The 13,176-nt window shown below is 44.0% G+C and overlaps 1 protein-coding gene across 1 annotated transcript; it reads left to right on the top strand.

Moving 5' to 3' along the window:
• The first annotated feature begins 1,189 nt into the window (after positions 1-1,189).
• NMUR2 (neuromedin U receptor 2) lies at positions 1,190-6,810 on the top strand. Its single transcript, XM_075010103.1, is given in 7 exon segments — positions 1,190-1,221; positions 6,111-6,372; positions 6,374-6,399; positions 6,401-6,433; positions 6,435-6,547; positions 6,550-6,695; positions 6,697-6,810. Coding segments are annotated over 7 exon segments (726 nt in total).
• Positions 6,811-13,176: the final 6,366 nt, after the last annotated feature.

Below are 13,176 nucleotides of genomic sequence, written 5' to 3'. Positions count from 1 at the left end.
TAATTCTGAGCTAAAACAGGGAGCGCTTTATTATACAATGGGTTTAATCCGGAACTCTGTCCTTTATGCATCACACTGCAGGGGAGAGAGGCAGAATGCATGGGGTTTAATAAGCAGAAATGGAGCCTGCACCAAGAGCTGCTCTGAGAGGTTTAGCCAATTTTAAAGAAGGTTGCTTGAATAGGAAACGGTGTCAGACCCTCAATATGCTGCTGTGGCAGAACTTTTTTTTACACACAGAAATCCCTTCTTTTGTCCAGGTACACAAAATTAAATGGAATGGAAAGTTGTGGAAGAGGATACCTACCTGTCCCATTAAGTTTCAGTTTTTCCCATCACATGAAAGTAAGAGGCCAAATCCTACTTAACGCAGTCAGATGGCGTGTCCCATATGGGCGGGGGGAGGGTTTCAAATTTTGGTTTAACTTATAAAGGTGTAAAATCTTGAGTAGACCTATTGAAATCCATGAAGCAACAGCAGTGTTATATTATTATATAGTAATCCTCCTAGGGCTCCCAAACCCTCTACACCCAGCTTCCAGCAGTGACTCCTTGCCTCTCGTCATCAAGCAAACCACACTCTAAAATGGCCCCTTATCATTGTCACGGGAATGCTGCTGTCTCTTGCCCTGCCTACCTCCCTACCATCCTAGTACCAACCCCCCCACCCCATGGAGGGGGGCCTCCAGGGGCCCTCTCGCAGGCGTGCAATCTGGGAGTTGGGGCAAGCCAGCACTGCCCAGCTCTGTCTACCCTTCCCCACCTCTGCCCTGTCTCTGGAAACCTGTATAAATAAGGCAGGGCGTTCCTGCTTCATTGAAGTGTCCCAGTTGGCTGCTACCTGCCTCAGCTCCATGGTCCTAGCCTTCTCCCAGGGTGGGAAAACACTTCTTTCACTGCCGTGGGGGTGACTACTCTGCCTAACACTTGCATTTGGGCACAGCTGGGGGTTGAGGGGGCGGGGCGGGATTATGCTAGTTTAGCTATCGCTAATAAGCCAGGAAGAATTGTGAGGAGGACAAACCCTCCAAGACAGAGAAGCCCTCAGAAAAGACTGCTGAGAGCTAATCTACAAAAATACACTGTTAGTGAACAAGAGGCTCCATTCTACTTTTATATTAAATGTCAGCGTTTGGGTCCTTTCCTCGTCAGGTCCTTTGTCATATTACTGGCGAGAAACCATCGCCACATGACAGCTATTGAGAAGATTGAGAAGGACTGGCAAGAACTGAGTCCTGCAGGGCCTGGGAAATGTAAAAGCCAGAAGAAGATGACGAGTGAGTTGAGCAAGGAGAAAAGGAGAATAACATCCGACTTAGAAAACAGCTCCAGCACTCACTCCGAAGTGAGTGACAAGCTTGAATCAAACCCATCTGAAAAATCACTTTTTCGTTATTAAGAATTGCAGGACGACGTGAGGCACATGTAGACAAGAGAGTATGGTTGACCGACGAGGACTCCTACCGACATCTGTAAAGGCTATGTGTTGCCTACCTGGAGCGGAGGTTTTTTTTTTTTTTATATTTTATTTTTGTGGAAGAGTGCTGTAACATGAACAACTTGCAGGCGGGCTGTGGTGGCATAGCAATTAGAAACAAGCATGGCATAGGTATAAATTTTCTGTTACTAACACCAGATGCAAAGTTACGTCTTCATTTCTAGGCTGCCAATTAAATTCCTACATTTTGGTTTTTCTTAAATGTTGCAGTTTGGTTTTTGTTAGTCTGACAACAATTGTTTGAAAAAAATTTCCCTTGGTGTTGTGCACAAATATATTTTCTTTGCTTTTCCATGGGCTGAAAAAATTAGCAGACACAGACCTAAACCCCATTCCATTTTTTTTTTGAATTGGAAAAACTCCATCTGGGGACCTACAGGCTAATTTCATCTGTTTGCAACAAGTTTTTTTTTCTGTTTTTAAGTTGAGGTGGCATTGGAAGGCGCACTGCCCTACTTCAGGGATGGAGTTAAACATCCTCTTTGAAATTCACTCTATTCCTTGAGAGCCTTCTATTGATGTGGCATGCATATTCAACAGGCTTTTTTAAGAGTCCTTGAGGAAGAACCCATCTTCACTGACCAGTCTGAACTAGCAGCTAGGATATAGAACGCTGTATAGTCTTGGCCAGCCACAGATTAGTTATGGAAAGCAAGGCAAGAAGCATGGATTCGGCTCAATAATGCAGTTTTTTTTTGAGATTCAGATAATCCGAGGGGGAAAAAAAGAAACGTATGTGCCTGAATCCTGGCTGTGCATAGTCCTGATTTGCCTTTCATTAATTGTCGGTCTCTTGGCATAGCTACGTGCACGGCTTTCTTTCCCTACACGCACCCTGCCCCCCCGCGCCCCCCCCCCGGCGTTTCTAGCCTTCTTTTTGCATTGCTCTTCCTCCCTTTTTCTATGCATTTTTGTTATGCTCGGTTTTTTCCTAGCATACTATTGCTTTTTTCCCCCCACATGAAAAACCAGCTTCTCCTTGATTAGATTTCCATTATGATATTTGCTTTGAGGGTTTTAGTCTTTGCCCATTAATTTTTTTTAACAAAACACAGTGGCTAATTAGTCGATCAGCAAATAAAGCGATAGGCTAATACCTCAGCTCTTAAAAGCAACTGAATCAAGAATGGGTATATTTCTACAAGGTGTGTTTTGGTTAGCTGGCTATCATTCGGTGAAAATTTGGAGCAAATTTTCTGCATAGCTTGGAAGTAAAAGATTTTTTAATGATTAAAATTAGTAACTGCGCATTTCATCAGACAAATATTTTCACCAAAAATAATGAAAATTGATAGCTATGAAAAGTAAAGGCATGCTTTTTGAGACGTATTAAAACATTATTTCAATCTCTTTGTATATTTTGACATATCCTCTTTGTAATTTGTGTTTTAACTGATATAAATTTTTAACTTTTTGAGTCTTGACATCCACTGCCATTCAGTCTGGAATTGTTTGACCCAAACACAATGATTGTCCTTTTACTGGGAAAATTCAATTTGATAAGCATTAGGAAAAAAAATGCTTAATCTTTCTAAAGGTTTTCAGTTTCTGATAGACATAATACTTGTGCACTGTTTAATCAGTGACGAGGAACTCGGGGCGGGGGGCAGATGCTCTAGAAATACCCTACAGATCTTTCTGTGACCAACATATGACTTTTACTAAACATATACAGGCTATTGCAATTTTGAAGCCTTTAAGGAATCTAGGAAACATCATTGCAGCTGAGAACCTCCATTAGTTCATATTCTCCTCCAACTTTACCCACATTAAAATGTTCAACTATTTTGATTGCAAGCAAGACTTTTCCACTGCTGACCCTGCTCAACTGCAATTAATGCTTTTTGCACGATAATGTAGTCACTTACAACGAGTTCAACCTCTAATGGCCACTTGGAGCTGAGAAAATATCAAATGTATTTCAAATATCTCTTTTGCGTGTTCTTTAATTGGGGGAATTAGAGAGGGATAAGGACCAGTTTCTGACTATATTACTCTACCCATGCTGTTTAAGAGTAGACACCACTATGGAAAAAGCTTTTAGAAATTAAATTAAGCACACTTTTTCCTCTTTCTTATTTTCAATGTCCACACCTGATGACAAGAGATCATCAAAATACGGCACTAGATTGTGATATGACATGAGGAAGAAAAAAAAACTTTGGCTTCTTTATTAATTCATCTTGGGAGGACAGTTTTGTTCCCTTCTTGCCAAGGTATCACACGAGTTTCAGACCCTGTTTGTCAAAAGCTGAGGTACTTTCAGGCAGAAAAGATTGAACAAAGGAGAGAATGACTGGCACAAGAGAATGACTGGCAGAAGACAAAGAATAATGAGCGGTGAGGAAGAAAGTCAGATGCATGCAGATTGGTTTGGTACAGCGCAACTTTCAAAAACTTTGGTTTTCTTACAGAAGGGTAGGTTTCTTCTTCAAGAGGTAACTGCCAGGGTTAGTGCCTGAATTTTTTTTCCTGTTGTTTGTTTTGGTTTGATATGGACTTGGCTGTGTCGTATACAAAAGGCCGCAAACAGTTGGGGATGGGGCAGCAAAAAAAAAGGATAATCTCATTGGCGGGTACTCAATGATTCAATGCTCAAAATTGCCACTTTTCCAGTGGGCCACGTTGTGATGCGTCCATGATACGTGTTTTTGAGGTCAGGGGACGGGCCCAGCACGATGCCTGATAGCACCAAGGTCTGCCTGGAATGGAGCCCAAGACCCCGACGTCTTACCTTTGGGCTTCAGCAACTATCAGACCCCCCCACCCTACGTACGTATGACATGAGATAATTGTCCCACTCTGCTTTGTACTTATGAGGCTTCAGGACTGTCTCTCACTCTAGGTGCTGCACTTTAGGAAAGATGCCGCCAAAGTGCAGAGTACCCAGAGAACAGCTGCAACGAATTATAAAAGAATTATCAAATCTGACCTCCGAGAAACGCCTTTTTGAAAACGGAGTGTGTTTACTCTTGAGAAAAGAAAGACTGAGTGGAAGAGCTGGTAAAATATTTTTCATGTGCTAAAGGCTGTTGAAAAATGCGTCTTGTTGCTCTCCTGTTGGCTGATGATACTGCAAGAGGGTATGGGTGTCATCTTCAACAAGGGCCAGTCAGATTAGCTATGGGGCAAAACTTTCTCACAATAAGTGGAAATAACTGTTATTAGAAGACTTTAGGAATAGGGTTGGACAATCCCCTCCAAGCATGGAATACCAAAACAAAAAGCAGTCAAGTAGCACTTTGAAGACTACCAAAATAGTTTATTAGGTGAGGTTTTAATAAAGTGTTTTTCTAGTCTTTAAAGTGCTACTTGACTGCTTTTGTGTTTTGATAGTGTAGCTATCAAAACGGCTTACTCTCTCTTACTATTCAAGGATGGAATACGTTTACCTCAGAGTTAGGCAGAATGATCCTGTCTGCAACATAGTTTGAGTCAGCTGTCTCAGACGTCGCAGCTGGAGGTTAGGCTCACACCAGATGCTTCAGTCAGCCAAGACAGCTCCCTGGGCAGCCCAGCATGGGGCGGGGTCTGGCACAGAATAGAACCAGGGTTAACCTCACTGGCAGAAGCCACCGCCACAAGGGAGAGTGCTCCACCCTGCTGCCCGACTGCCCTCAACCAGCCTGTAGTAATTGGCTTAGCTACAGCAGGGAAAACCAAAATGCCCATGGCCCTGTTTGCGTGTTACACTAAAGCATACATTTAAAAGAGACTTTGTCAGGCTAAAGAGGCTCCATTTTGTCGCTTGAAGCTGATGCCATAGGTATTCAGCATATAAGTGGCAATAGGGAAAATCGAAATGAGCTGCCCAGGAAGGAAATCCAGAGCGTCCACAGACACACGCACCCCCAATGAACTAAGGGCACAGCAATGCCTGCGGACGGAGTCACAGGCTGTACCAGCCCGTCTGGGGCAACATCGAGCCATTCTCTTAAGGGCCACCCGCCCAGCACACTCGGCCTGCACAGCACGGGTTCCACAGAGCCGACAGCCTGTTGTAGATGCCATGGACACCCACAGCTGCAGCAACAGCTAGAATCCCAGGGAAAAGGGCTGCTGCCGACACGACGACCACAGAGCCCTGCAGGGCCTGGACAGAGCGTGTCTCAACCCCCTCAGCTGATGGCCACCATGGAGGAACCTGCTAATTTGATGTAGCAGGATGTATATTGGCTACACATGCCCTAACTCGACGCTAAACGTCAAAGTTCGAAGCAATTTTGAAGTCTCACCACCTCATGTAAATCTATCAGACGCATGCTAATTTGCTCTTGTGCCAGCTTCTTCGAAGCAGCTAGCTAGTGTAGCTGCACTATAGTGAAACACACACACACAAATCAATGAATATCAGTCTCTGATAATTGCAGGGAAGCAGTAACCAGAGAGAAAGCAATACGTATGCTAGGTAATATAGGAAATTTCTGAGATTTCAGAATGCTGGGACCCACATGAGAACAGGCAGAAAAATAAAGGTCGCAGTGTACTGTATTTCATCGCGTATTTGCATTACCATCACTTCAGCGCCTCACAGGCACAAATAATAGAGCATTTTTTTGCTACATAACTATGCCTGACCATTTCTTGGGCGTATTCGTTTGTCTTGACTGAGTTACATATCAAGACACCGTGGCCCCAACCGGAGCTCTGTGTTCTTGCGCATGACATCGGTGTATGCGTTGATTTTTGCCTTTGGCATGCTTGAAAACATCTTAGATTGCCTGATGATTCTCGTGCATAGGACCATGAAAATCCCTACTTACTGCAATCTCTTGAGCCCGGCCATTTCAGGCCTCTTGGTGCCGCTATTGGTGATGACCCTGGAAGTCCATGAAATGTGGAGCAATTACCTTTTCCTGTTTGGTCCTATGGGTGTGCTACTTCAAGAGTGCCCTCTTTGAGAGTGCGCTTTGCCTCTGTTTTGAGCATGACAACAGAAGGTGGAGAGATACAGCGCCATCTTCCATCCTTTCCGAACCAAGCTGCAGAGCACGAGGAAAAGCGCTGCAATGATAACCGTTGTGCCCTGGAGCTTCTCTGTCCTCTTCTCTCCCCCAATACCAACAACCAAGGCACCATGCTGCTGTACTTCCTCAATGGCACGCTGGTACCTGACTCGGCCAACTGCATGGTCGTCACGCCTATGTGGAGCTAGAACTGTATCATCCAGGGCACTTTCTTCCTCTTCTATGTGGTCCCCCATGGCTGTCATTAGTATGCTCTATTACCTGATGCGGCTGAAAGGAAGTCTAAATTCGAATGCCTTCTTTAACCGTGCCCGAATCAGCTGTTTTTACCCTGATAGGCAATAGAAATATTTCAAGCGACAGCTCAAGGAGAGAATATGCAAAATGCATTCCTAGCATAATCTCACTGCAGAAAAAAAAGAGATCCCTAGGAAATAAATATTGCCAAATGTGTGTTCTTTTTGTCTCACTGGAAGTGCATTAAAAATTCACTAATGCACTTTACAAAGTTTTCAACCACGATCATCTCCACGTTAGCCGGGACAGATTTTTAAAAAGATTGTAATGAATCAACCCCATGCAGTTTTTACATCCCCTTTGTGCGGGCTTTAAAGTTCCGTCTGCCCTTCCACAACCATGCGAGAGGTGTACTAAGAAAAGCATAGAATAAGGAAGTATGTATTCAAAATTTTATCATAGACTGAGATTTCGCTTTGCTTGGACAGATCATTCTAGCAAACGATTTATTTCAGTTACAGTATCTGGCGTTTGTATTGACCCTACTGTCCCTGAAAGGAGAGTTGCTTCTGCATGAACACTAGATAAAATGGAGCGAAACAAAATATACGTCTCTGCAGTAATGTGTGCACTCTTATGCTATCCGTTGAAGGTGGGTGTTTTATTGTTAGGGTTGCTCCTGTTTGGGGCAGAGACATGGAGATGATGAGCTCTAGAGTCTGGTCCAACCCTAGAATTCGATGGTGGTAGTATCTTCTGTGTTTCTGAATGTTGTAAAGCTGAGGATGAAGAAAAAGAAAAAAAATGCATGGCGCTTGAAAGCCTGTAGCTTCCACCACCCATCAGGTGGAGTGGGACAAAGCAGGCAGTTGCCCTGGGTGGCTGATTTTAAAGAGCCTGGGACTTCTGGCTGACGCTTCTGCTTCGCAATGACTGAATCTATTGGCCAATTAAGTCACTGCCGGAGAGTCCTGTGATACGCTCTGGGCACTTCCAAAACCCCCCCCGCCCCCCAAATAAAGGACAATATAGAGTAAAACCAAAAGGAAGCCATTTTAGTTATTGGGAAGAGTCTGTTGATGGCTCAAATGAGCACAGCGCCCCCCAATAACAGCAAATATTTGCGAAAAGACCAGGTCTTCTCTGAAGTGTGCTGCCTGCCAAATTTCCTGTGCGCTTTCTCCTGTGATAAAAGGTTTGACCCATCCCTACAAGCAGAAAACCTTTACTATTAATCCAGAGTGGGGGAGATCAAGCAGGATATGTTCTGGAAATCTGCTCTTTAACGGGGGGCGGAGTTGGGCACCTTCATTGTCTGTATATGGTCATTCTGTGAGACCGTCACAGTGTATCTTACTTCGCCAATGGATTTCTGGCTACAACAGTGGATTGTGGTGCAAGAGACTAGTATTCAAAGCCTGGCTTTAGAGACTGCCTCTTTGCAACCCAGGACTATGACATTCGGAATATACCCATCACAGCCTGGCGTACTTTGCCGCAGAAGTACTGAGCAACAGCGACGGTGGAGGCCTCAGCGCCCCCCGCACCCCCCCGGGGGCTGGACTGTCCATGTTCTACTGGGGCATAGCTGTATGCCAGCGCTGAGATACCCCCCCTTACAGCTGCTGCAGAGGCTCAATGAAACAAAAGAGAGCTAGATATGCCACTTATGTTTTCGTATTAATGATCAAATACACAAGTAACTGTTCGCCAGGTCTTGGAAATCTCCCTCTCAATCCCTTTGAGATTGAGTTTCCGAAGGACTGCTAGTGTAATTTACTCTGTCTTGGCTACTGAGCGTGCCAGCTGGACCATGCCTTGCACTGGGAAGAGCCTTTCAAGTCTAGATTTCAGCTGCAGTCACTTGCAACGCAAGTAAATCTATCCATCTATTACTGGTGTCTACAGAAAATGAAAAAGAGTAGCCACACGTAGTAAAACCAATGGTCGTCTTAGTCCAGTGCCCTGTTTTTTGAGAGGGGTCAATTCCAAGTGCCAGAAGTTTTGAAAAGGACAGAAAAATCATTGACGGATACATCCTCTGACAAACAGAGAAGACAAACATCACTCTCTCCCAACCTGGGTAACAGCCATGGATGGCCCCAACCTCCATGAAATTCGGACCCTATTATGTCTTGGCCTTTGAGGTTCCTATTCTTTACAACATTCCCAGGCATGTCATTCCAAAATAAAATGTGTGTTATGTGTGGAAAAAGTAATCTTTGTTTGTGTGTATGTAAACCTGAGACCTCCTAAGTTCATTTTGTACTTATTAATATCATTCAGTACGTGTCATATTATGGGAACAACTATAAAACCTTTCATTACTCACTTTCTTCACACATTCACGATATAGGCATCTAGCATATCGTCCATTTAATCTCCTATTTGTCACGCTGAAAATCCATAATCTGTATAGCAGCTTTTCCAGAAATCCTAAAATAGTTATTTGATTTTCCGGAAACGTTTACAAAGCTAAACTATCTGTTGCAGCTTAGCTGGCCATATCTGTATGCAGTATTCGAGATGCACCTTTATAACGTTGCAGTAAGATATTCAAGCTAACTCCTTTCAGTTTTTTTAATGCTGTCTAACACTTTTTTGTTTAAAAAAAAAATATGACTTTTCATTCCCTCTCTTTCAGGTAATAACATGATTTGACTGATACAACTGTTAGCACAGTGCTCAACCACCTTTCCAAGGTGGAGGGCCGCAAATTGCACATTTGCCCTCTATGCACATTTGGAATGTCAATGATATAAAGTCATTATTACTCCCACTTACATCAGCTTTTTTAATAAAACAATGAAGACACAGAGCGTTAACGGTTAGGTGGTGGTTGGCAGCCTCTACCTGATCTTTAGTTTAGCCACAGGGACGAGCCCGGGGGCGGGGTGGTGGCTCACCTCCCAACTCTTGTACTGGCGAAAACAGTCTCATGTGCCGCTGTTCAAAACCTCCCCTTGTGGTTTAGTAAATCGTAGACAGAGTAATTTTCCAGGAGGAAATTAGCTTGCGTTTTAAAGCGCATCGCCAGTCATTTGACAGCCGCCTAAACTCTCATCAGATTGGTAGGATTCTGTTTCAAACCATAAGGCTGTGGAGGAGCTGGATTTAAACAAAAAAAACACCCTTACTTTGTGTTCCATACAAACTGTACTCGTGTGCAGACGAAGAGCAGAAATTCACTAAACTCGCCCCCCCCCCCCCCCCCCCCTTCCCACAACTTCTGTGTGTCTACTGCCGGTGCCCATTCACATACGCTTTGGTATACATAAAAATTTATCCTGCCCATGAATAGGAAAAAAATCTGCACAAGGGTGTAAAAGGAAACACAGTTTCTACCATTCTGTGCGGAAGCAACATCCATTACGTCCTTAGAGCCTTCCTGATCATTTGACTGTGATATTTTGCTCCCTGATTTCTCACGCGTGACTAGAATTTTCCAAGTTAGCAGCCCAGATAGCATCTGCAGAGTGAAAGGAAGTACCCCTGGAAGAGAGAATGGTGGAGGAGGTGCTGATTTAAGTAAAGTAATGTAATCATTTTTAGAAATAGCTCCTGCAGTGCCAACATTGTCTCCAGCCACTTTGCTAAAAGAATAAATAAAACATTGAAAATAATTGTATCTTCTTTTGCTGTCACAGAATCAGGCTTTACACCCTAAATGACACTGTGCGTTATCACCCCCCCCGCCCCCCCGTTCGTGTCTTTCGCCTACCACAAACTAAAATGGATAAATTGTCTGCGATTTGTTCCATTTATTTCAATCCCGTCCTGCTGTTTTCAGGCTACTCAGTGTTAATAGTTCCCTTTCCTTCCAGAGGTTGTGGCCCACATTTTCACTTGCTGTGACAGTAGTGATCATGAGCAAGAGGAAGTGAAGTTGAGCAATCTCACTTTGACCTTTTTTTTCCCCTGATTTGTTTCTCATGGTGGGATTTGCTCTTTTATTTGTTCATCTTGATAATTTTTTTCTATTTGTCCCCCTTTACTGATCTTGCTTTTTCTGTGCCTTAATTACGAAGTATGTCCTGGTATATTTAATGTATTGTTGAAGTGATCCTTCCCAAAAAAGCTAACCTACTAAATTATTTTGTTAAAGTGCTACTTTTTTGTTTTAATTGTATATAGACTAACACAGCTCTCGCTGTTACAAAGCCCTCTTAGTCACCTTTTTTTTCTGTTATGACTGAACCACCAATGTTTAGTCCATTTTTTGATCTCCCATCACCTCAGGGTCTTCACCTGATAAGATCCATGGGAGGAAACATTTCAGGATCCCTACAACTCTTCAGCGGCAGGCAGGTCTTCAAGAAATATTTGCTGCTTCGGCTGCTGCCACCGCTGAACTTGTGTGGCCCTGCTCTGCTGCCACTGTAATAGTACAACTAAATTTAATTGATTTAACGGTTGGCAAAAGGTATCCATGCATAAAGCCAACTGACTTTGGTTCCATTATTTACGTTTTCGCTGCAGACAGCCCCTCACTTACTCCAGTACCCAAGCAGCAACACCTTCCATTGACTATGGCTCAGCTCACTCCCACCAGCAGAACAGATCCACGCCAGGCTTCCCTTCTGTGGGTATACACGGCCGCCCAGCGCAGACTCCACAGCCAGCACGATAGATGGCTTAGGCCCACAGGGGTATGCTGGTTAAGCCTGGCGATGAGGGAGGGGTTGGGACAGCCTAGACATACGTTGGAGGGGTCCAAGGATCTGGGGGAGGCAAACATTGCTGTTTCCCGCTTTAGATCCGATGCCAAAACGCAGGCTTTTTTCTTTTCTTTTTAAATTTGTCCTCCTTTGCACGCCAATGCAGCAGTGGGGTAACAAAGTTTCTAACTGATCCAAGCATTGTGTGTGCACTGTCCCTTCTTAGTCGGGCTATCAGCTCTCCCCCGAAGCCTCTCCTCTCTGCAAAAGTTATCATGTTATCAAACCCCATCGAGCACACTCAGTATCTGGCAAACAGGCATGAGACATCATTCCTACCCATTGATGGAATCTGCCACCATAAATTGACATTGCTTTCTTTTGAGCCCTAATATCGTTTTTGCCTTCAAAACATCCTATGGCAAGGAGTTCCAAAGTTGACAGTGAATGAGTGAATAAATTTTTTTTTTTCCAATCATGTCACCCACTAATTTCATTCGATCACCCTAAGGTCTTCTTTGATGGAAAGGAGTTCCTTTTGCCCCAGTATCATATCCTCCATTTGTTGTCTTTTTCCTAGGCTGAAAAGTCCCAGCCTTAGTCCATTCTGCTCATGTGGAAGCCATGACATAATCATTTCTTTTGCTTTTCTCTGAAAATTTTCTAATACCAAGATGTCACAATCAGTGAGAATGAGGGTGGGGGTGGCACTGAGGAGAACCTCCGTGCAATTCTTGATAATGCTTTATTGGAGATTGTTCTCGCTCTTCGACTAGAATTGAGATTTACCACGACTCACTTTCAGGTTTGGGTTCTTTCTTAAACAATCAAAAGGTTTTTTTTAATATTAATTTATGGAGTCTCTTGTTTCTGCTGCCATGGCATAGGCTTTTTGTTACAGCCCCTTCTTCCAATAACACCCCGTCAGATATTTAGCCTCTGTTACTCTCTGGGAAGTGATCTTTCTCCCAGGACTTCAGTGTTTACAGAATCTAGCTCTGGAGATAGTTCCACAGATGCTAGTGCTAGAGCTTTTCAAGCTGTGGATATTAGCATCTTCTGGAGACTGACTAAAGCTCTAAATAGGCTGGGCTTGGACTACCCATCCCAGGGGCGGTCATTCACCACTGGAGGGAACTCTTGTGCCATGAAAAAAATACATGGACGGGGTTTACCTCGCAGCTCCTTTTTTTTTGGCCTGCTGCGGTTGCTCTCACTGTAAGAGTATTGCATTCTTGACTTAAAAACTAAAAATCATTTTCCTCCATCACGCCATATGAGGAGTACGATTAGTAGAAGGACCGTTACTTCCAGGACACAGGAAACTGAAATTCTTTCCCACTGGGCTGTATTTCTATGTCAAAGGATCCCTGCTGAAGATGTGCCAAAACTGCCCTGAACTGAGGTGTATGACTGTGAGGAGAGGTGTGAGTAGGTCTGTTGGACGGATTTTTTTGTATCCCCTTCTGAGTAGTCGGGCCGCTTTGGTTTCCGCCTGTGATTCAGCTCTCAGTTGTGGCTCCAAGTAGCTGCAGCATGCAAAGTAGCTGCATCCCGGAAAGAGCGTCGACAGGTAGATCAAATCAGGTGTGTGTAACAGAAGGGGCTCACTTGGTGAAATTTCGGATGAGTACAGGTAGGATGTGAAGTCAGTTCTGGCGGACTGGGCGGAAGAGAGCACTTAGCGCCAACTGCGAAGGAGGCCGTTCTGCAACACTTTGTGGAAAGTGAAGGGCTTTGCAAGGCACGAAAGACGTCGAGGCCATGCACTGCAACCAAAGAATTTATCAGCCATGACAATACTATGTACCGCTGT

The sequence above is a fragment of the Carettochelys insculpta genome, chromosome 15 (assembly GCF_033958435.1).
Source record: "Carettochelys insculpta isolate YL-2023 chromosome 15, ASM3395843v1, whole genome shotgun sequence".
Taxonomy (NCBI): Eukaryota; Metazoa; Chordata; order Testudines; family Carettochelyidae; genus Carettochelys; species Carettochelys insculpta.
The sequence above is the reverse complement of the archived record's forward strand: the minus strand, read 5'-3'. Positions and strand labels throughout refer to the sequence as shown.